This window comes from Callithrix jacchus, chromosome 8, assembly GCF_049354715.1.
Source record: "Callithrix jacchus isolate 240 chromosome 8, calJac240_pri, whole genome shotgun sequence".
Lineage (NCBI taxonomy): Eukaryota > Metazoa > Chordata > Mammalia > Primates > Cebidae > Callithrix > Callithrix jacchus.
Window position 1 is genome coordinate 85,698,215 of NC_133509.1, and position 24,626 is coordinate 85,722,840.

Here is a 24,626-nt window from a genome sequence, read left to right on the forward strand (position 1 = left end):
ATTCAATCCAGCCAGAATGATTGCTCATGCCTATAATCCCAGTGCTTTGAGAAGGCTGAGAAGGGAGAATCACTTGAGGCCAGGAATTTGAGACCAGTCTGGGCAACATAGGTTAGAGGTTTTCTCTACAAAAAAAAAAAAAAAAAAAGGAAGAAAAGTAAGAAAGAGAAAGAAAGAAAGAAGGAAACAAAAGAAAGAATGAAAGGAAAGAAAGAAAGAAAGGAATTAGCTGGGCATGGTGGCATATACCTGTAGTCCTACCTACTTGGGAAGCTAAGACAGGACAATCACTTGAGCCAAGGAATTTGAGGTTGCAGTAAGCTATGATCATGCTACTACACTCCAGCCTAAGTGACAAAGTGATGCCCTGTCTCTATATTTAAAAAATTCAATCCAATAAAACGTGTGCCAAGAACTATACTAGATGCTAGGGATGCAAAGTTGAATAAGAAATTGCGTTTCTTATTTCATTTCAGAAATTTCATTCTGTTTTTAGATTCAAAATAGGATTTGCAAGTGACAAAGAAGATAGTGCACTGCCTTGTGCAGGTCACTTGGCTTTGAGTATAGCTTAGATATGACATGCAAAGTGGTTACTCTTAGAGTTAAAACTAAATAAGCCTTTAAGTACTAGAGGCTGGTTCAACCTCAAAAAAATCAAATCTTGGCCAAAAAACTATTTGACCCAGCAATCCCATTACTGGGTATATATCCAAAGGATTATAAATTATTCTACTATTAAGATACATGCACACATATGTTTTATGTTTATTGCAGCACTATTTACAATAGCAAAGACTTGGAACCAACCCAAATACCCATCAATGATAGACTGGATAAGCAAAGTGTGGCACATATACACCATGGAATACTATGAGATTGACAGGGGGAACATCCATTCCTTTTAGCAGTAAGTCCACATCAGTCAGAGCTTTTAGACAGTCAAGATAGATAGTTGATGGTACCTTTCCTAAAGTCTGGTGTTACAGTTTTACAGTACTTTTCAAAGACAGTACAGACTAGAGCTAAACTTTGTTTAAAATTTTCTTCTACTTATAAGAGCAGACGAAGACCCAATACACTGTGGAACAGAACACTGAACATCTCAACTAGAAATTTGTGCATTGTAGTTAACAATGACCAGACACAGTTTTCCACCAAATAGGTGAGAATTTCTTCAGCCAGGTGATTTTCACTAAACAAAAGAAAGCTGATTTATTGATATTACCACTGCTAAGGACAAAAAAATACCTTTCCTTTTTAAATGACACTTACCCCTATGCAAGTTTCCCCATCAGCTGCAGCAGGGACTGGGGAAGCCTCACATCATGAGTATCTGTGATTTGTCAGTGACTGCACATCTCTGACAGTGTAGACCTGAGTCACATTTTGTTATCTTCTTTGTCTCTTGGTATGCTAATAAGTGTCTATCTACTAAATGCTTATGGGAAACAATGCTGCTTTTTATTTCATTTTTAATCTCTGCTTTTATTCTTTTGTTTATAATTCTTGGAGAATTATGTGATTAAGCTAATCATAAATGTATGGTCTAGTATGTTCTTTTGTATATACCATGTATAGATCTGCTTGTGAGAGCATATGAAGATTTTATCAGGTTCTGCAAGTGACATCAGAGAACATTAATGGAAGCTAGCACGCCAGTAGTATTAATCCAAATTCTTATTTGGACCACTAGAAAAAAAAAAAATGAGAGGATAAAACATTGTCAGCTTTTGTCAGTACAGAGTAAAATAATAACACACTGATTGTTTGATAAAATTGATTGACAAATTACAATGTGATGAAAGGAGAGACAGTCAGTATAGTTAAGTCAGTGATGCTGGGAATCACTGAATCAATGACTGTGGGTGTACGCTTGCAAACCAAGTTTACCTGTGAATAGCTAAGGAGGCTAGGGAGTGAAGTCATCTGAACAGTCAGGAAAGCCTCTTGGAGACTGAAGGATGTAATACAAAGGAACCAAGTGTGGTCCTGTCTTCCACTCCCATGATTTACCATGAGATGTGAATGTCAAGAGGCTCAGCTGAATGAAATGAATTGATTTGTCATTAGTTATGAAAATTGGAAAACCAATACCAACATCCTTGCTGGGTTCAGAGATTTTGTGAGCAAAAATATATATGCAACCAAGGTTTAGTTATATCACTTATAAAAACCACAAATCAGCTTTTACTCTCTCCTGCTGGACAATGGGGTGGTGTCAAGCTTACAGGAGCTAAGGGAACATGTTGTGGTGGTCATTCCTGTTCAGATGGAGATGTTGAGAAATGGTTTTCTGCAAGTCTCATGTAAATAACCATTTACTACAGGGAATTTCACTTCAAAGGCAATTTTCTTATTTATCTTATTTTTGAATACATCATTAATTACAAAATAAGTCTAGAAAAATTAAACCTTTGTCTAACTTTCTTTTGTTAGACTGTAAGGCTAATGATGTACTTTTTTAAAAGAGAGATGGTCTTGCTCTGTAGCCCGGGCTGGTATGGTATGCATCATGACTATAGGCACATGCCACCACATCCAGCTAATTTTGCTGATTTTTGTAAAAATGGGATAGCTATGTTGCCCAGGCTGGTCTTTAATACCTGAAACCAAGCAATCCTCCTGCCTCAGCATCCCAAACTGCTGGGATTAGAGGTATGAGCCACCGTGCCTGGCCTAATGATATACCCTTAATAGCTATGCTCCAGAAACTCCCAGAGGCCTGATAGGAGAATAGAAGCGTTTTTCCCTCCTCTAAGCCTCTGTGCTCAAGATTCCTTGATCTGTGGCACAATGCTAGCAGCTGCATTACAAAGGATATAGGCAAGGGGGAGTTCATAGTGGGCTCTGGGTACCAGAGAGAATGGAGGAGAGGGCCTGACAAGAGGAAAAACATGGGCAGAATAGAATGTACAGCCACAGAATGGGTAACGTTATAGACTCAAGATTAATGAATGGAGCCATCTCTTGCCAGAGTTGGGAGAGACAAAGAGACAACTCATTGTTGCTGGGAAGGAATGGCCAAGCATAGGCTGTCTATGCACATCAGCACTGTGACTCAGAAGGAAAGCTATATCCACTTTTATATTTTGATGTTGTATGCCTGGCTGGTTCAACCTCAGGTTTTTTTAAATTGCATTTCAGGTTTTGGGGTACATGTGCAGAACATGCAAGGTAGGTGCATAGGTACACACATGGCAGTGTGATTTGCTGCCTTCCTCCCCTTCACCCACATCTGGCATTTCTCCCCATGCTATCCCTCCCCAACTCCCCCCCTTCCCACTGTCCCTCCCCTATTCCCCCCAATAGACCCCAGTGTGTAGTGCTCCCCTCCCTGTGTCCATGTGTTCTCATTGTTCATCACCTGCCTATGAGTGGGAACATGCAGTATTTCATTTTCTGTTCTTGTGTCAGTTTGCTGAGAATGACGTTCTCCAGATTCATCCATGTCCCCACAAAGGACACGAACTCATCATTTTTGATTGCTGCATAGTATTCCATGGTGTATATGTGTCACATTTTCCCAGTCCAAGTCTATCATCAATGGGCATTTGGGTTGGTTCCAGGTCTTTGCTCTTGTAAACAGTGCTGCAATGAACATTTGTGTGCATGTGTCCTTATAGTAGAATGATTTATAGTCCTTTGGATATATATCCAGTAATGGGATTGCTGGGTCAAATGGAATTTCTATTTCTAGGTCCTTGAGGAATCGCCACACTGTCTTCCACAATGGTTGAACTAATTTACACTCCCACCAACAGTGTAAAAGTGTTCCTATTTCTCCACATCCTCTCCAGCATCTGCTGTCTCCAGATTTTTAAATGATCGCCATTCTAACTGGCGTAAGATGGTATCTCAATGTAGTTTTGATTTGCATTTCTCTGATGACCAGTGATGATGAGCAGTTTTTCATATGTTTGTTGGCCTCATATATGTCTTCTTTTGTAAAGTGTCTGTTCATATCTTTTGCCCATTTTTGAATGGGCTTGTTTGTTTTTTCTTGTAAATCTGTTTGAGTTCTTTGTAAATTCTGGATATCAGCCCTTTGTCAGATGGGTAAACTGCAAAAATTTTTTCCCATTCTGTTGGTTGCCGATTCACTCTAATGACTGTTTCTTTTGCTGTGCAGAAGCTGTGGAGTTTGATTAGGTCCCATTTGTCTATTTTGGCTTTTGTTGCCAATGCTTTTGGTGTTTTGGTCATGAAGTCCTTGCCTACTCCTATGTCCTGAATGGTTTTGCCTAGATTTTCTTCTAGGGGTTTTATGGTGCCAGGTCTTATGTTTAAGTCTGTAATCTATCTGGAATTAATTTTAGTGTAAGGTGTCAGGAAGGGGTCCAGTTTCTGCTTTCTGCACATGGCTAGCCAGTTTTCCCAACACCATTTATTAAACAAGGAATCCTTTCCCCATTGCTTGTTTTTGTCAGGTTTATCAAAGATTGTATGTTTGTAGATATGTTGCGTTGCCTCTGATGCCTCTGTTCTGTTCCATTGGTCTATATCTCTGTTTTGGTACCAGTACCATGCTGTTTTGATTACTGTAGCCTTGTAGTATAGTGTGAAGTCTGGTAGTGTGATGCCTCCTGCTGTGTTCCTTTTGCTTAGAATTGACTTGGCTATGTGGGCTCTCTTTTGGTTCCATATGAAGTTTAAAGTGGTTTTTTCCAGTTCTGTGAAGAAGGTCATTGGTAGCTTGATGGGGATACCATTGAACCTGTATATTACTTTGGGCAGTATGGCCATTTTCATGATATTGATTATTCCTAACCGTGAACATGGAATGTTTCTCCATCTGTTTGTGTCCTCTCTTATTTTGTTGAGCAGTGGTTTGTAGTTCTCCTTGAAGAGGTCCTTTATGTTCCTTGTTAGTTATATTCCTAGGTATTTTATTCTCTTTGTAGCAATTGTGAATGGCAGTTGGTTCTTGATTTGGTTCTCTTTAAGTCTGTTATTGGTGTATAGAAATGCTTGTGACTTTTGCACATTGATTTTGTATCCTCAGACTTTGCTGAAGTTGCTTATCAGTTTCAGGCACTTTTGGGCTGAGATGATAGAGTCTTCAAGATATACTATCATGTCATCTGAAAATAGAGACAATTTGGCTTCCTCCTTTCCTATTTGAATAACCTTTATTTCTTTTTCTTGCCTGATTGCTCTGGCTAGAACTTCCAGTACTATATTGAATAGGAGTGGTGAGAGAGGGCATCCTTGTCTAGTGCCAGATTTCAAAGGGAATGCTTCCAGTTTTTGCCCATTCAGTATGATATTGGCTGTTGGTTTGTCATAAATAGCTTTTATTGTTTTGAGATATGTTCCATCAATACCGAGTTTATTGAGGGTTTTTAGCATAAAGGGCTGTTGAATTTTGTCAAAGGCCTTCTCTGCTTCAATTGAGATAATCATGTGGTTTTTTGTTTTTGGTTCTGTTTATGTGGTGAATTACGTTTATAGACGTGCATATGTTGAACCAGCCTTGCATCCCCGGGATGAATCCTACTTGATCATGATGGATAAGCTTTTTGATGTGCTGTTGCAATTGACTTGCCAGTATTTTATTGAAGATTTTTGTGTCTATGTTCATCATGGATATTGGCCTGAAGTTTTCTTTTCTTGTTGAGTCTCTGCTGGGTTTTGTTATCAGGATGATGTTGGTTTCATAAAATGATTTGGGAAGGATTCCCTATTTTTGGATTATTTGGAATTGTTTCAGTAGGAATGGTACCAGTTCCTCTTTGTGTGTCTGGTAGAATTCGGCTGTGAACCCATCTGGACCTGGGCTTTTTTTGTGAGGTAGGCTCTTAATTGCTGCCTCGACTTCAGACCTTGTTATTAGTCTAGTCATAGTTTTGACTTCCTCATGGTTTAGGCTTAGGAGGAAACGAGTGTCCAGGAATTTAACCATTTCTTCTAGGTTTACTAGTTTATGTGCATAGAGTTGTTTGTAATATTCTCTGATGATAGTTTGAATTTCTGTGGAATCTGTGGTGATTTCCCCTTTATCGTTTTTTATTGCATCTATTTGGTTATTCTGTCTTTTCTTTTTTATTAATCTGGCTGGTGGTCTATTTTGTTGATCTTTTCAAAAAACCAGGTCCTGGATTTATTGATTTTTTGAAGGGTTTTTCTTGTCTCTATCTCCTTCAGTTCAGCTCTGATCTTAGTTATTTCTTGTCTTCTGCTAGGTTTTGAGTTTTTTTGATCTTGCTCCTCTAGCTCTTTCAATTTTGACGATAGGGTGTCAATTTTGGAACTCTCCACTCTTCTCATGTGGGCACTTATTGCTATATATTTTCCTCTAGAGACTGCTTTAAATGTGTCCCGGAGATTCTGGTATGTTGTGTCTTCATTCCCGTTGGTTTTGAAGAACTTCTTTATTTCTGCCTTCATTTCATTGTTTATCCAGTCAACATTCAAGAGCCAGTTGTTCAGTTTCCATGAAGCTGTGTGGTTCTGGGTTGATTTCTGAATTCTGAGTTCTAACTTGATTGCACTATGGTCTGAGAGACTGTTTGTTATGATTTCAGTTCTTTTGGATTTGCTGAGGAGTGATTTACTTCCAATTATGTGGTCAATTTTAGAGTAGGTGTGATGTGGTGCCGAGAAGAATGTACATTCTGTGGATTTGGGGTGGAGAGAACTGTAAATGTCTATCAGGTTTGCTTGTTGCAGGTCTGAGTTCAAGCCCTGGATATCCTTGTTGATTATCTGTCTGGTTGATCTGTCTAACATTGACAGTGGAGTGTTAAAGTCTCCCATTATTATTGTGTGGGAGTCTAAGTCTCTTCGTAAGTCATTAAGAACTTGCCTTATATATCTGGGTGCTCCTGTATTGGGTCCATATATATTTAGGATCATTAGCTCTTTTTGTTGTATCAATCCTTTTACCATTATGTAATGTCCTTCTTTGCCTCTTTTGATCTTTGTTGTTTTAAAGTCTATTTTATCAGAGATGAGAATTGCAACTCCTGCTTTTTTTTTTGCTCTCCATTTGCTTGATAAATCTTCCTCCATCCCTTTATTTTGAGCCTTTGTGTGTCCTTGCTTGTGAGTTGGGTTTCCTGGATACAGCACAACGATGGGTTTTGGCTTTTAATCCAATTTGCCAGTCTGTGTCTTTTGATTGGTGCATTTAGCCCATTTACATTTAGGGTTAATATTGTTATGTGTGAATTTGATACTGCCATTTTGATGCTAGCTGACTGTTTTGCCCATTAGTTGATGAAGATTCTTCTTTTTGTTGATGCTCTTTAGCATTTGGTATGTTTTTGGAATGGCTAGTACTGGTTGTTCCTTTCTGTGCCTCTTTCAGGAGCTCTTGTAAAGCAGGCCTGGTGGTGACAAAATCTCTGAGTACTTGCTTGTTCACAAAGGATTTTATTTTTCCTTCACTTATGAAGCTTAGTTTGGCTGAATATGAAATTTTGGGTTGAAAGTTCTTTTCTTTAAGGATGTTGAATATTGGCCCCCACTCTCTTCTCGCTTGTAAGGTTTCTGCCAAGAGGTCTGCTGTGAATCTGGTGGGCTTCCCTTTGTGGGTGACCTGACCTTTCTCTCTGGCTCCCCTTAGCATTTTCTCCTTCATTTCAACCCTGTTGAATCTGATGATTATGTGCCTTAGGGTTGCTCTTCTTGCAGAATATTTTTGTGGTGTTCTCTGTATTTCCTGGACTTGAGCATTGGCCTGGATTGCTAGGTTGGGGAAATTTTCCTGGATAATATCCTGAAGAGTATTTTCCAGCTTGGATTCATTCTCTTCATCACATTCAGGTAAAGCTATCAAATGTAGATTAGGTCTCTTCATTTAGTCCCACATTTCTCGGAGACTTTGTTCATTCCTTTTTGCACTTTTTTCTCTTATCTTGCTTTCTCGTTTATTTCATTAAGTTGACCTTCGACCTCTGATATCCTTTCTTCTGCTTGGTCAATTCAGCTGTTGAGACTTGTGCATGCTTTGCGAAGTTCTCGTGTTGTGTTTTTCAGTTCCATCAATTCACTCATATTCCTCTCTAAGTTGTCCATTCTTGTTATCATTTCCTCAAATCTTTATTCAAGGCTCTTAGTTTCTTTGCATTGAGTTAGAACATGTTCTTTTAGCTCAGAGAAGTTTCTCATTACTCACCTTCTGAAGTCTGATTCTGTCATTTCATCACAATCATTCTCCAACCAGCTTTGTTCCCTTGCTGGTGAGGAGTTGTGGACCCTTGTAGGAGGCAAGGTGTTCTGGTTTCGGGTGTTTTCCTCCATTTTGCGCTGGTTTCTTCCCATCTTTTTGGATTTATCCACCTGTCGTCTGAGTAGTTGCTGATTTTCCAATTGGGTCTCTGAGTGGACATCTGGATTGTTGATGATGAAGTATTTCTGTTTCTTAGTTTTCCTTCTAACAGTCTGGCCCCTCTGCTGTAGGACTGCTGAGGTCCACTCCAGGCCCTGCTTGCCTTGGGTACACCTGTAGCAGCTGCAGAACAGTAGGGGTTGCTACCAGTTTCTTCTTCTGCTATCTTTGTTCCAGAATGATGCCCGCCAAATGCCAGTCTGATCAGTCCTTTGTGAGGTGACTCTTTGGATATACAGGGGTCAGAGAGCTGCTTGAGGAGACAGTCTGTACTTGATAGGAGCTCAAGTGCTGAGCTGTGAGCTCCGTTGTTCATTCAGAGCTGCTAGGCAGGTACGTTTAAGTCTGCTGCAGCAGAACTCATAAAACCCCTTTTTTTCCTCAGATGCTCTCTCCCAGGGAGTTAGGGCTTTATTTATGAGTATCCCTTGCAATGTCCTGCCCAGCAAGGAGGCAGTCTAGTCACTGCCTGCCTGCTGAGGCTATACGGAGCTGCTCTGGGGTCCGCCCTGCTGCCGTGGGCTCTGCCCTGCTGCCATGTGTAATTCCCTGCAGTCCTGTTTATATGGGTGTGGTTAGAACTGCAGTGGCGATGGTGGCCCGCCTCTGTAATGGCGGACTCTCTCAGTTTTGGCAGGTTGCCTGGGCAATGGCAGGCTGCATCAGCAATGGCAAAGTACCTCCGTAGGAGTGGAGTGCCTTGGTAATGGCAGATGCACCTCTCCCACCGAGCTGCACCATCCTGGGTTCAGCTGTGCTTGCTGTGAAACTCTCAACCCTGAGCGTTTCCAATTGCAGTTTTTTTTATGTTTGTTTGTTTTTGTGGGGGGTGGGACCTGCCAAGCCTGATGACCTGGCTCCCTGCCAGAGCCCTTTTTTTTTTTAAGTTGAACGGTTGACTCTCTCCCAGGTGTTCCAGTTGCGTGCTGAAAGGGTGCCGGGATCTGTGTGATGTCCCATGTGGCACCCACTGCACCGGCTGAAACAACATTGCTGCTCGGGAATCTCCTGGCTTGGTTTTATGTTTAAGTCCTGTTTAATCAGATGAATGTGCTAATCTGCCTTCCCAGATCTTCAATTGCTGGTTTAACAGGGCAACCAAACCAGTGTATTTTGTACAGAGTGCCGCTGAGCTGCAGCGCCGGCCGAAACAACTGCGCTGGCCAAAACAGCCATGCTGGTGACCCATGGGGCTCCTACACCTGGGAATCTCCTGGTCTGTGGGTAATAAAGATCCATCTGGAAATGCAGCGTCCACTCATCCTCTGCGCTTTCACTGGGAGCTGCAATCGTGAGTTGTTCTTATAGCGCCATCTTCTCTTCTTCTCAACCTCAGCTTTATGTCCATTTGTTAATAAAACCATGAGAAAAGTCTTAAAGCATGCAGTGGATGTTAGTGTACTCACTTCTAAAATTCTAGAGTCCAGGGACCAAAGATGCTCTGTTCCTGCTTCCTGGGGGGGCGGGGAATAAGGGAACACGACATATTTATAATGATTGTGTGCAATGCCTGGTGGGTTGTTAGCTTTCAGTAATCCGTTTCATAATGTTTGTGTAAAACCGTGGGATGGGAGAAATAGTGTAAGTTTTAGTGATGTATTTCCTTCCCATGTGGAAAGTTTTGGTTGCTAGGGAAATTATTTGTTAGCAAAAGTAATTTAAATGTCAAAATTCAAAGTGTTTATTTGAAATTTAATGTACCTGACTTGAAGCCATAATTGTTAGACACCTTTTCTCCAAGTTAAGACATTTACCTGAGAACCTATGTTTAACAGCTTTTCCTAGAAAATTAATTAGAAACAAACTACTTCCTTATTAGTATTAATTGTTTAATAAGCTATTTTTAAACTATAATCATTCATATTTCAATAAGTTTAACATTTATTTGTTGGTGCAGGCATTTTCTCACAGATTAGACTCTTCTCTGCCTTTTTTATTGTATGATGGGCTTTGCTTCTTTCTGTTCTTTCACTATTCTTGTGTACATTTTGGATATCAAGACAATACCTGTAGTTTCTGATAGCACCTGTATAGGAACTAAGGGCCCCTTAGCAGTAAAAAGCCATCAACATATTGTAATTTGTTAAAAAATATCTTTTAGTTTCTACTGTGTGAAGATAAGTGATGGTGCAGAAGTACTGGTTTCATTCAATTTTATCCAGTAAAAATTCTAATATAATATTAATAGCAGTAGTAATGATGGGACGTTATGAAGTGCTAAGTGCCGGGTACCATGCTGGCGCTGTGCTAACCAATAACTTGTATTGTCTCATTTAATCTTTACAGCCACCTCACTAGGTAGACCTTATTGTTTCCATTTATAGTTCAGTAAACTCAAGTTCAGATAGTTAACTCCCTGAGATTTCACAGTTACTAAATGAAAGAGTTGAGATTCTAAGGTTAAGTTTAACTACTTGTTTTAGTTGGCTGAGGCTGCCATAACAAAGTACTGAAAACTGGTTCTTAAACAATAGAAACTTATTTCCTTGCAGTCCTAGAAACAAGAAGTTCAAGATGAAAGTATCAGCAGGGTGGGTTTCCTCTGAGGCCTCTCTCCTTGGCTTGTGCATGGCCATCTTCTCCCTGTGTCTTCACATGAGCTTTCTTTTGTGCCTGCATGTGTCCTGATCTGCTCTTCTTATGATGACACCACTCATTTTGGATCAGGACCCACCCTAGTGAACTCATTTAACTTTAATGACCTCTTTAAAGACTTTATTGCCAAACACAGTCACATTCTGCAGTACAGAGGGTTACAGCTTCACCATATGAATTTGGGGCAAACACAGTTCAACCCATAAAAGTCCTTAAACCATGAAGTATATTTATTACCAGCAAGAGGGACTATCAAGTCAGCTAGACATTTCCCCTCTGGTATAAATTAGTTTTTCCCCAACTAATTTCCTGCAGGAAGATTTTGATGGTGAAACGGATGGAGAAGGTTGGGGTCTTTGGGTCCTTTAAGTAATGAAGAAAAGCCACCAAAAGTGGGAACAAGGAAGGAAACTAGAAGGACAGCATCTCCTAATTTGTTGTTTTGGGTAGAACCAAACTTCTGGAAGTAAATTAAACACAGCATCATTTTCTAATTTTGCTTCTATATTTCATCTTTATAGCTTCTCATTTTTGTTCTGAAAGCATCATTGCTCTCCAACCAAGCCAGCAGGCTCCTCAGCTCTTGGAAAAGTTCCTGAACAAATCCTATTGTCACTTCTCAAAGTGACCTAAAAAATAAAAGAAAGTAATAATCTGCTAGATTCTTTATCATTTTAAAATGTTATTAAAAATTACAGACCTCTGTTAATACAGATTGGAATCCAGAAATTGTTATCAGGTATCTGGAATGTTTAATAAGAATTCACAGGAAGGCAATCAACATCAGGGATGGTTTTTCCTGGTGAACTCTCAATTTCCAGCATAGCTGTTTCATCTAAAGGAGTAGATCAGAAAGTAAGCCAGAGCACTACTCACATCCTGCCTTCCAAGAGTTCTTATTTCTATAATCTCTTGGGAGCCAAAGCTAATGAAGAAAACAGGGCCTTCCTTCTACCCTAATCTATCAAGAGCCAGATTCTCCCATTACTTTTTCTCTTCCTATGCCAATGAGTTTGTCCATGGGCATAATGCTGAATCTGCCACCACTTGTCTAGAGGCAAAATTAACTAGTACTTTTGGACACTCAGCTCAATGTTAAATATCCTGCTTGACAGCCTGTTAAGTGCCTTCTGAGTCAGGAAGGGCTAATACATTTCAGTTTGCACACCAACTCCAAATGATTGATGGGTAGTGACTGTCTGGACAAGGGCAGCATTGAGAAGGTTGTGAGGTCATTTTTTAAAAAAAGAAAAGAATGGCATTATCAATTAGTGAGGTCTACCCTGGGAGAGGGACTAGTGGCACAAATATAAATGATCTTTCGTCAGTAATAAATTCAAAGCTACAATTTATAGTGAGCTTACTCTGTGCCAGGTGCTGGGCTAAGGCTGGTACATGCATTATTTCAGCAAATGTTCACAACTCTCCAGGATAAGTGTTATATATCTCCATTGCAGGGATAAAAAAAACTTATAAGGATAAAGAAACTTGGGCACAGTGGGTTTAAATAACCAGCCCAAGGTCATCCATCTAGTAAGATTCAGAGCAAGGCAGTCATGACATAGATTCTTGGAGAAAATGCACTGAATATGTGGATTAGGATTTGAGCTGAGACTGCCGCAGGCAAAGTTGCAGTGCTGGTATCACTGTGAGACTGCAGGGTATCACCAAGGACCCAGGAGGAGCACTTCCTTAGGTGTGCCCTCATTATAGCCTTCCTATCTTGAAGTTGGCCAGATTGTCTTCTCATAATTGAGTCCACAAATACTTAGTGAGCATCTACACTGTGCCAAGTATCTGGGAATGCAGCGAGCACAATAGGGTTCCCTGTCCTTCAGGAGCTTATGCTCAAGTTGAGAGAGGCAGACAATAACACACATAAATAAGATCACTTCAAGCCTTGATAAATGCTGCAGAGTTGCTTAAAGAGGGTTACTGGATGGGACCATGTGGGAAGAACTACTTTAGCCAGGGATGAAGATCTCTCTGAGAAAGGGATCTGAAAGGTGAGAAGGAGGCAGTGTGGGAAAATATGGAACAGATAGAAAGAGGAGCAAATGCAAAGACCCTGACACATTAGGACCTTGTCACGTTTGCAGGGAAAGAGTGGGTTATTGGTCATTCTCTCATTGTTATGTGAAGACTAAAAAGCATGGCCATGCTTCAGTGACTCTGAATTTCAGTTCCCCGTCACAAACTACTTGGTGGGGAAAATAAAAGAAAGTGATCTTCCTTCTGTTTTTTTTTTCTCTCTTCCGCCCTCTAAATGTCTATGTCAGTAAGTCAGTAAGCAGTTACACACATGCCCAAACCTTCAGCATTTGAGGAATTTGCTTAGAGAAGAATATGAACTTACAGTATGTCTTATAGAGAATGTCTATTGATAATATATATAATAGTCACACATCAAACAAACTAGTATTAGGGAGAATCCCTTCATTAACATAATCTAGAGAGTTTATTTTGAATAAACAAATAATACTTGAACAATCTAGAGAGTTTATTTATTTTGAATAGGCTAGAAAACTCAAGAAAAAGAAAAATCATTTTCATGAGTTTGGATACAATTGTCATATATTTCCTGCAGAGTGGACTCTCCTTGTTGTAATCACATGATCCTTTGGGACAGCTGTTGTGGAGAGGACACCTCAGAATAAAGGGTATTATGCCATGACACTTTTTTTCTTGGAGCTTTTTTTGACATTGATTTGAGATTGATTTACATTAGTTTATGTAATATTTTAAATAAAAATGTATACGCATTTCATGGTCATTACAGTATAAATAGGACAACTATCAGCTAAAAGCCTGAATTAACCTCTGCAAAGTTGCCCAACAAGGCTTCCTCCTGAGACAAAATCTCTGGCATTGCTGTCTCACCTATCGATAATTATTTAATAAACATTTATCAAGCCCCCCAACTGTGTACTCAGAAAGTGTCAAATTCTATGAGGGGTAAATCAAAAGCAGAGAAACTATTGTTTCTACCCTTGAGAAACTTGTATTTTGTTGGGGATAAATATTTGAAAGAGCTGAGGAACAAAGCTAGAGTGATTCAGAAAAAATAATAGGTAACTGAATTGCATAGAGCACTGCAGATCATCTTCCTATGCCTTTCTTTGTTTCACTCACACATTGATCTTCTGAGATAGTTATTGATATTATCCCCATTTCTCAGACGAAGAAACTGAAGTTTAGTGACGTAAAATACACACGACAACTAGTAAAGGTCAGGAGCAGGCACTGTAGTAATTAAGAGCAAGGACTCTGGGGTCAGACAGAGTTAGTTTTACAAACTTGGGCAAGTTTTTTACCCTGTCTCAGCCTCAGTTTCCGCATGTGAAAGGATAATAATGATATTCACTTTCTCTGGCTGTTATATTGAATGAGAAATCTATTGAAGATGCCTAGCCTAGGGCTGGGACCACAGCATCCACTCAGTGAATGCAGCCCTTGTTCTGAGGAAGTAATGGAGCCAAGATTGGATTCCAGCATCTCTGCTGTCCAAATACAAGCCCCTGTGTGTCATGTGGACCTTAGCACTCTCTGCTTAGGTTAAAAATGTAGCTCAACCACTTACAAGCATGACCATGAGCAAGTTCCTGATGGCTCTATGTCTCTGTTTTCTCATTTGTGAGATGGGGATGATACAGTGGCTACCTCATAGGCTATGTAAAGGTACAGTGATTTACTACATATAGAGCACTTAGAACAGTGCTTGGCCACATTAACCTCCCTGAGGAACTTTACCATCAAGGATGAAAGATGCAGGTGGGGTGTGTTTAGGAGGGTTTCTTCCAGGCAAAGTTTGTCACTTATACCCTGAGAGAACAAATGCCAGCAGGAACTGAATCGGCACACCCTACGGATCACCCTCACACAGTTGGGGGAGGCATCGTGGCTAGATTTGAAAACCTACCTCCACCGCCTCTCTTGCACCTGTCAAAACTGCAGAGGCTGCTCAGCAACACATGAGAAATCCAATTTGCAATAAAATCATTTTTTCCAAACACATCTGTCTACACTTGAAGGCGGCAAAACACATTTGAGAATTCGCAATCCCACATAGAGGACATGAACTTGTCAACTTGTTCTGTCAACAGGCTTGATGTCTGAGCATTGTTGTCATCACAGAATGGCTTGTTATCTGCCAAGCTTGATTGTTTCCCTCTCAAGTGGGAACTGAAAAGTTCTCTAACAGGAGAAGAAAGCTTTATCAAGCCCCGGATATAATGCAAAGCCATAGCCCTTGACTTTGTAAAGTGGAAGGTTTAGTCTCTGTGTGCTCTTAGCTACGTATTGCTCTATGACCCTAGGAACCTTCCCCTTTTCCCTCTTCCACTCCCCTTCACTTTTTATTCCCTTTCTCCCCTTCTATAAAATGGCATCTCTAATGGGGGCAGGAACAGGTCAGCTTTGTTTGCCGCTCTGTAAAGTTTCATTAATTTAAGTTACCATTTAGAGTTCATTTATTGGGTGCTTACTCCATACATGACCTTGTTAGTCCTCAAGCCCCTGGAGGATTTGAACATAGGTTTGCTTGATGACAAAGCCAGGAATTTAAAGCATGATGCTTCCTCTGAGTATGTGCAAGGAGTTTGACTTTCTTGCCTGTGAGTCAAGGGAACTTTGGATTTTGCCATAGGGGACTGTATTTTAATTGTATTACTTACATTTTTGACAACTAAAAAGGGTCAAACAAAAAAGTTGTAGATTAAATTTAAAAGATGAGGAAATAATCCAGCTCCAGAAATTAAATTAGTTGAATCTTGCTGAATTTATAAGTGTCATTCCAAAAGATTTCATTAAAATCCAACTGGGAAAGAAGACATGAACAGATCACTGGCTTTGGATTCCATGTGGGACCAAATTCTGATTTCATATATGGCCTTAAGCAAGTAATTTACTATCTTTAAGAGAGGGCAAACCTGGTGGCTCACGTCTTTAATTCTAGCATTTTGAGAAGCCGAGACAAGAGGATGGCTGGAGCCCAGGAGTTCAGGCCAGCCTGGACAACATAATGAGACCCTATCTCTTAAACACACACACACACACACTCACACACACACTCTCTCTCTCTCACACACACATACATCCCTCTCTCTCACAAAGCCTCTTGATTTTCTTGACTATAAAACAGGAATGATAATACCTCAATTATAGAGTGGTCAGCTAACATATATAAAGCACTTAGTTCATGGTTAGTACTTAGTCTATATTTCCCTCTCTTTAAGTTTTTCCTCTCTTTAGCAGATATGGAAGGAGGACATTTTCAGCAACTTAAAGAACTACAGCATAAATGCTGTTTTATTATAAAAGAAACAACAGTCTTGCCACGTCCTCCCCAGACAAGTTTTTTTAAAAAAATTCTTTTTAGGGGACGACTCAAGAAGGCGCTGTGAGAACAACCCAGGATTGAGGCTCTCGCTGGATACGTGGAGTAGGTGAGTCAGGGACGCATTTCCAGACGGACCTTTGTTGCCCACAGAACGGGGAAATTCCCAGATATAAAACAAACGTGGGACGCCAGCCAGAGATCTTGACTGGTGTAGCCAGCAGCTGGTGCGGCTGCGGCCCACGCCGGAGCGCAGAGGCGCTCCACAGAGGTCCGCACAAAAGCGCACTGTTCCGGGTGCCCTGCTGAACTGGCAACCTGAGATCTGAGAGGGCTGAACTTGAGACTGAACGGGACTTGAACAGTGAGCCAGCCCAGGACAAAGCGTTAGGGGTAGCGCAGTGTGACAAACAAAAAGGGATTCCAAACGCTCGCTGTTAGGAGGTTACCTTAAGGCGCAGCTCCGTGTGGGAGGGGCGTCTGCCATTACCGAGGCAATCAGCCCCTACTGAGGTACACGCCCATTGCTGACGCCGACTGCCGTTGCCGAGGCAACCCGGTACAACAGAGAGACTCCGCCGCAGGTCGGAGCCCGCGGCTGCAGGGCGGAGACCACAGAAACAGGGTAAACCTCACACCAGCAGGGTGGAGCCTCGGCAGGACAAGACTGCCTCCTAGCTGGGCAGGACAACCCCGCAGACACTCAAAAATAAAGCACCAACCCCTTCAGAAAGAGCAGCTGAGAAAAAAAGGGCTTTTTTTTTAGTTCTTTTGCAGCAGAACTAAACATAGCAGCCTAACAGCCCTTAATGAACATCAGAGCTCACAGCTCAGCACTTGAGCTCCTATAAAGTACAGACTGTCTCCTCAAGCAGCTCCCTGACCCCTCTATATCCAAAAGACTGACATTTGGCAGGCATCATTCTGGGACAAAGATAGCAGAAAAAGAAACTGGTAGCATCCCTACTGTTCTGCAGCTGATATAGGTGTACCCCAGACAAGCAGGGCCTGGAGTGGACCTCTGCAGTCGTACAGCAAAGGGGCTAGACTGGTAGAAGAAAAACCAAGTAACAGAAATACTTCATCATCAACAATCTGGGGGTCCACCCAGAGACCCAATCGAAAAGTCAGCAACTACACAGATGACAGGTGGATAAATCCACAAAGATGGGAAGAAACCAGCGCAAAAAGGAGGAAAACACCCGAAACCAGAACACCTCGCCTCCTAGAAAGGACCAAAACTCCTCACCAGCAAGGGAACAAAGCTGGATGGAGAATGACTGTGACGAAATGACGGAATTAGACTTCAGAAGGTGGATAGTGAGAAACTTTTGTGAGCTAAAAGAACATGTTTCAAATCAATGCAAAGAAACTAAGAACCTTGAAAAAAGATTCTAGGAAATGATAACAAGAATGGATAACTTAGGAATATGAATGAATTAAAGGAGATGAAAAACACAATACAAGAACTTCGCAAACCATGCACAAGTTTCAATAGCTGAATTGACCAAGCAGAAGAAAGAATTTCAGAAGTCGAAGATCAACTCAATGAAATAAAACAAGAAACCAAGATCAGAGAAAAAAGCGCAAAAAGGAATGAACAAAGTCTCCAAGAAATGTGGGACTATGTGAAGAGACCTAACCTACGTTTGATAGGTGTACCAGAATGTGACGAAGAGAATGAATCCAAGTTGGAAAATACTCTTCAGGACATTATCCAGGAAAATTTCCCCCACCTAGCAAGACATGCCAACACTCAATTGCAGGAAATACAGAGAACACCACAAAGATATTCCGCAAGAAGAGCAACCCCAAGGCACATAATTGTCAGATTCAACAAGGTTGAAATAAAGGAGAAAATACTAAGGGCAGCCAGAGAGAAAGGTCGGGTCACCCACAAAGGAAAGCCCATCAGACTCACAGCAGATCTCTCAGCAGAAACTCTGCAAGCCAGAAGAGAGTGGGGGCCAATATTCAACATCCTTAAAGAAAAGAACTTTCAACCCAGAATTTCATATCCAGCCAAACTGAACTTCAGAAGTGAAGGAAAAATAAAATCCTTTGTGAACAAGCAAGTACTCAGAGATTTTGTCACCACCAGGCCTGCTTTACAAGAGCTCCTGAAAGAGGTACTACACATAGAAAGGAACAACCAGTACCAGCCATTCCAAAATCACACTAATTGCTAAAGAGCATCAACATAATGAAGAATCTACAACAACTAACAGGCAAAACAGCCAGCTAGCATCAAAATGGCAGTATCAAATTCACACATAACAATACTAACCCCAAATGTAAATGGACTAAATGCACCAATCAAAAGACACAGACTGGCAAATTGGATAAAAATCCAAAACCCATCAGTGTGCTGTATCCAGGAAACCCATCTCGCATGCAAGGATACACAAAGGCTCAAAATAAAGGGATGGAGGAAGATTTACCAAGCAAATGGAGAGCAAAAAAAAGCAGGAGTTGCAATTCTCATCTCTGATAAAATAGACTTTAAAGCAACAAAGATCAAAAGAGACAAAGAAGGCCATTACATAATGGTAAAAGGATCGATACAACAAGAAGAGCTAACGATCCTAAACATATATGGACCCAACACAGGAGCACCCAGATACATAAGGCAAGTTCTTAATGACTTACAAAAGGACTTAGACTCCCACACAATTATAGTGGGAGACTTTAACACTCCACTGTCAATATTAGACAGATCAACCAGACAGAAAATCAACAAGGATATTCAGGGCTTGAACTCAGACCTGGAGCAAGCAAACCTGATAGACATTTACAGAACTCTCCACCCCAAATCCACAGAATATACATTCTTCTCAGCACCACATCACACCTACTCTAAAATTGACCACATAATTGGAAGGAAAGCACTGCTCAGCAAATGCAAAACAACTGAAATCATAACAAACAGCCTCTCAGACCATAGTGCAATCAAGTTAGAACTCAGAATTCAGAAACCAACCCAGAACCGCACAGCTTCATGGAAACTGAACAACTGGCTCTTGAATGTTGACTGGATAAACAACGAAATGAAGGCAGAAATAAAGAAGTTCTTCGAAACCAACGAGAACGAAGACACAACATGCCAGAATCTCTGGGACACATTTAAAGCAGTCTCTAGAGGAAAGTATATAGCAATAAGTGCCCATATGAGAAGAATGGAGAGATCCAAAATTGACACCCTATCGTCAAAATTGAAAGAGTTAGAGGACCAAGATCAAAAAAACTCAAAACCCAGCAGAAGACAAGAAATAACTAAGATCAGAGCTGAACTGAAGGAGATTGAGACACGAAAACCCCTCCAAAAAATCAATAAATCCAAGAGCTGGTTTTTTGAAAAGATCAACAAAATAGACAGACCACTAGCTAGATTGATTAAAAAGAAAAGAGAGAACAACCAAATAGATGCAATAAAAAATGATAAAGGGGAAATCACCACAGATTCCACAGAAATTCAAACCATCATCAGAGAATATTACAAACAACTCTATGCACATAAGCTAGCAAACCTGGAAGAAATGGATAAATTCCTGGATTCCTGTGTCCTCCCAAGCCTAAACCAGGAGGAAGCTGAAACTATGAATAGACCAATAACAAGGGCAGAAGTCGAGGCAGCAATTAAGAGCCTACCACACAAAAAAAGCCCAGGTCCAGACAGGTTCACAGCCGAATTCTACCAGACACACAAAGAGGAGCTGGTACCATTCCTTCGGAAACTATTCCAAATAATCCAAAAAGAAGAAATCCTTCCCAAATCATTCTATGAGACCAATATCATCCTGATACCAAAACCCGGCAGAGACCCAACAAGAAAAGAAAACTTCAGGCCAATATCCATGATGAACATAGATGCAAAAATCTTCAATAAAATATTGGCAAGCCGATTGCAACAGCAAATCAAGAAACTTATCCATCATGATCAAGTAGGATTCATCCTGGGGATGCAAGGCTGGTTCAACGTACGCAAGTCTATAAATGTAATTCACCACATAAACAGAACCAAAAACAAAAACCACATGATTATCTCAATTGACGCAGAGAAGGCATTTGACAAAATTCAACAGCCCTTTATGCTAAAAGCCCTCAATAAACTCGGTATTGATGGAACATATCTCAAAGTAATAAAAGCTATTTATGACAAACCAACAGCCAATATCATACTGAATGGGCAAAAACTGGAAGCATTCCCTTTGAAATCCGGCACTAGACAAGGATGCCCTCTTTCACCACTCCTATTCAATATAGTACTGGAAGTTCTAGCCATAGCAATTAGGCAAGAAAAAGAAATAAAGGGTATTCAAATAGAAAAGGAGGAAGCCAAATTGTCTCTATTTGCAGACGACATGATAGTATACCTAGAAGACCCCATCGCCTCAGCCAAAAACTCCTGAAACTGTTAAGCAACTTCAGCAAAGTCTCAGGATATAAAATCAATGTGCAAAAATCACAAGCCTTCCTCTACACCAATAACAGACTTAAAGAAAGCCAAATCAAGAACGAACTGCCATTCGCAATTGCTACAAAAAGAATAAAATACCTTGGAATACAACTCACAAGGAACGTAAGGGACCTCTTCAAGGAAAACTACAAACCACTGCTCAACGAAGTCAGAGAGGACACAAACAGATGGAGAAACATTCCATGTTCATGGTTAGGAAGAATTAATATAATGAAAATGGCTATACTGCCCAAACTAATTTACAGAATCAATGCTATACCCATCAAGCTACCATCGACTTCCTTCACAGAACTGGAGAAATCCACCATGAACTTCATATGGAACCAAAAGAGAGCCCACATAGCCAAGTCAATTCTAAGCAAAAAGAACACAGCGGGGGGCATCACACTACCGGATTTCAAACTATACTACAAGGCTACAGTAATCAAAACAGCATGGTACTGGTACCAAAACAGAGATATAGACCAATGGAACAGAACAGAGGCAACAGAGGCAACACAACATATCTACAACCACACAATCTTTGATAAACCTGTCAAAAACAAGCAATGTGGAAAGGATTCCCTGTTCAACAAATGGTGTTAGGAAAACTGGCTAGCCATGTGCAGAAAGCAGAAACTGGACCCCTTCCTGACACCTTACACTAAAATTAACTCCAGATGGATTAAAGACTTAAACATAAGACCCAGCACAATAAAAACCCTAGAAGGAAATCTAGGCAAAACTATCCAGGACATAGGAGTAGGCAAGGACTTCATGAACAAAACACCAAAAGCATTGGTAACAAAAGCCAAAATACACAAATGGGACCTAATGAAACTCCACAGTTTCTGCAAGGCAAAAGAAACAGTCATTAGAGTGAATCGGCAACCAACAGAATGGGAAAAAATTTTTGCAGTTTACCCATCTGACAAAGGGCTGATATCCAGAATTTACAAAGAACTCAAACAGATTTAGAGGAAAAAAACAAACAAGCCCATTCAAAAGTGGGCAAAGGATATGAACAGACACTTTACGAAAGAAGACATATATGAGGCCAACAATCATATGAAAAAATGCTCATCGTCACTGGTCATCAGAGAGATGCAAATCAAAACCACATTGAGATACCATCTCACGCCAGTTAGAATGGCGATCATTAAAAAATCTGGAGACAACAGATGCTGGAGAGGATGTGGAGAAAAAGGAACACTTTTACACTGTTGGTGGGAGTGTAAATTAGTTCAACCACTGTGGAAGTCAGTGTGGCGATTCCTCAAGGCCTTAGAAATAGAAATTCCATTTGACCCAGCAATCCCATTACTGGGTATATATCCAAAAGGCTATAAGTTCTTCTACTATAAGGACACATGTACACGAATGTTCATTGCAGCACTGTTTACAATAACAAAGACTTGGAATCAACCCAAATGCCCATTGATGATAGACTGGATTGGAAAAATGTGGCACATATACACCATGGAATATTATGCAGCAATCAGAAATGATGAGTTTGTGTCATTTGTAGGGACATGGATGAATCTGGAGAACATCATCCTCAGCAAACTGACACAAGAACAGAAAACGAAACACCGCATATTCTCACTCATAGGTGGGTGATGAAAAATGAGAATGCATGGACACAGAGAGAAGAGTACTAAACACTGGGGTCTATTGGGGGGAAATGGGGAGGGCCAGTGGGAGGGGGAGGAGGGGAGGGATAGCCTGGGGAGAAATGCCAAATGTGGGGGAAGGGGAGAAAGAAAGGAAAACACACTGCCATGTGTGTACCTATGCAACTGTCTTGCATGTTCTGCACATGTACCCCCAAACCTAAAATGCAATAAAAAAAAATTCTTTTTAAATTGAGACAAAGGAGACTAGGGAGGATATATATATATAAAATACATATATATATATATATGTATTTAATAGGGACATTGTACCATTAAGAAATGTGATTTTTGGCTGTCATGACAGCCTTTTTCAATTTTGGGGGAAAACATTGCCAAATAAGAAAAAATTGAGTGAAATGAATAGGATTTTCAACTTCTTAGGAACCTCCTTTGACACACAGTATAATTGCCAGAGGAAGTGAGTATATGTTTTGAATACTGGTAGTGACCTTGGTAGAACCAGGTTGGACCTAAAGAAAGCAATTTGAGTTTTGGTCATTTTACTCCAAAGGATTCTAGTTTCCTGTTCAACTGATGGTGCTCAGTGCTAAGGTGAACTATTTATCTTAGCAAATAAATGATCCGGATGCAGGCATTTTTTGTTGCTTTGTTAAAAATAAAGAGGCCAGGCCAGGCACAGTAGCTCACACCTGTAATCCCAGCACCTTGGGAGGCTGAGGTGGGCAGATCAGCTGAGGTCAGGAGTTCAAGTGAGACCAGCCTGACCAATATGACGAAACTCCATCTCTACTAAAAACAGAAAACTTAGCTAGGCGTGGCGGTGTGCGCCTGCAATCCCAGCTACTTTGGAGGCTGAGACAGGAGAATCACTTGAACCCAGGAGGCGGAGGTTGCTGTGAGCCAAGATCACGTCATTGCACTCCAGCCTGGGCAACAAGAGTGAAACACCGTCTGAAAAAGAAAAACAAACAAACAACAACAAGAACAAAAAAAATCAGGCCATACTCACAAACCATTTATTGGTATCCTAAATACTATAAAGTTACTTGGGAATGTTGCTTTTCCGTAGACTGGCTTTGGAAGTAGTTATTCTGAAAACTACTCTCGAAAAGTTGTTTAATTATAGGCAGACGTATAAGTGAAATCGCAATTAATTTTCTGGTGGAAACAGAACCAAACATTAAGACAAAGAAACATTTAATGAACACTCAAGAACTATTTTTCTTTCTTTAAAGTTATCGTTTAGCACTTCTACTTGGCAACTTCTGCCTTGTCAATTTTAGTAGTAACATATGGAGAAATTATCAAGTTCCATTCATTAGGTAAATATGATTTATCCTTTGGTTTTTAACCAAATGGCTTGGTATTTCTCACAAAGGGAGATGTTTTGCTTGTCTTAAATGACTAATAGTCCAATTTGTTTTACATTATCAAAAAAAAAAAAAGGAGAGAAACTGACTTAAGATAATAGACTGGATTGGAAAAATGTGGCACATATACACCATGGAATATTATGCAGCAATCAGAAATGATGAGTTTGTGTCGTTTGTAGGGACATGGATGAATCTGGAGAACATCATCCTCAGCAAACTGACACAAGAACAGAAAATGAAACACCGCATATTCTCACTTATAGGCGGGTGATGAAAAATGAGAATACATGGACACAGAAAGGGGAGTACTAAACACTGGGGTCTATTGGGGGGAAAAGGGGAGGGCCAGTGGGAGGGGGCGGTGGGGAGGGATAGCCTGGGGAGAAATGCCAAATGTGGGTGAAGGGGAGAAGGAAAGCAAAGCACACTGCCATGTGTGTACCTACGCAACTGTCTTGCATGCTCTGCTCATGTACCCCAAAACCTAAAATCCAATAAAAAATTTAAAAAAAAAATAATAAATAAATAAATAAATAAAATGATTCAAAGAGGAGATAGAAAAAAAAAAAGAACTTGTTTGGAAAGAATTATTGAAAATGATGTGGCTTGACTTAGAAACACCAAAAAAATTCCAACCATTAAATTAAGTCATCTCATAAAACATGTAACATTTGAATCCTTTATTCTTCAAAAGAATACATATATGTATGTATATATACAGTAAGCCCTTTGTATCCATGGGCTCAGCATCCATAAACTCAACCAACCACATTTTTTGGGGGGAAAAAATTGACACAAAGTTTGAAAGGGTAAAACTTTAATTTACCATGCACTGAGTACTACACTGAATCCAAGCAAGTGAGGTGATGTGTAGGCATTGTAGTAGGCATTATAA

At 40.4% G+C, this 24,626-nt stretch overlaps 1 protein-coding gene across 3 annotated transcripts in view; it reads left to right on the plus strand.

Moving 5' to 3' along the window:
• The window catches only part of LOC144577408 (uncharacterized), a 107,545-nt gene that overhangs the window by 22,593 nt on the left and 60,326 nt on the right, over positions 1-24,626 (plus strand). The window contains exons 3-4 of one of the 3 annotated variants that reach the window (XM_078334912.1): positions 16,308-16,374; positions 23,911-24,056. The exons of 1 other annotated variant lie outside the window; for it this stretch is intronic. In XM_078334912.1, coding sequence (XP_078191038.1) covers positions 16,308-16,349 — 42 coding nt within the window. In that variant the 3' untranslated portion in view covers positions 16,350-16,374; positions 23,911-24,056. Of the gene's footprint in view, positions 1-16,307; positions 16,375-22,249; positions 22,421-23,910; positions 24,057-24,626 lie in introns of those variants that run through there. One more of the 3 variants, XM_078334911.1, reaches the window with a different exon arrangement.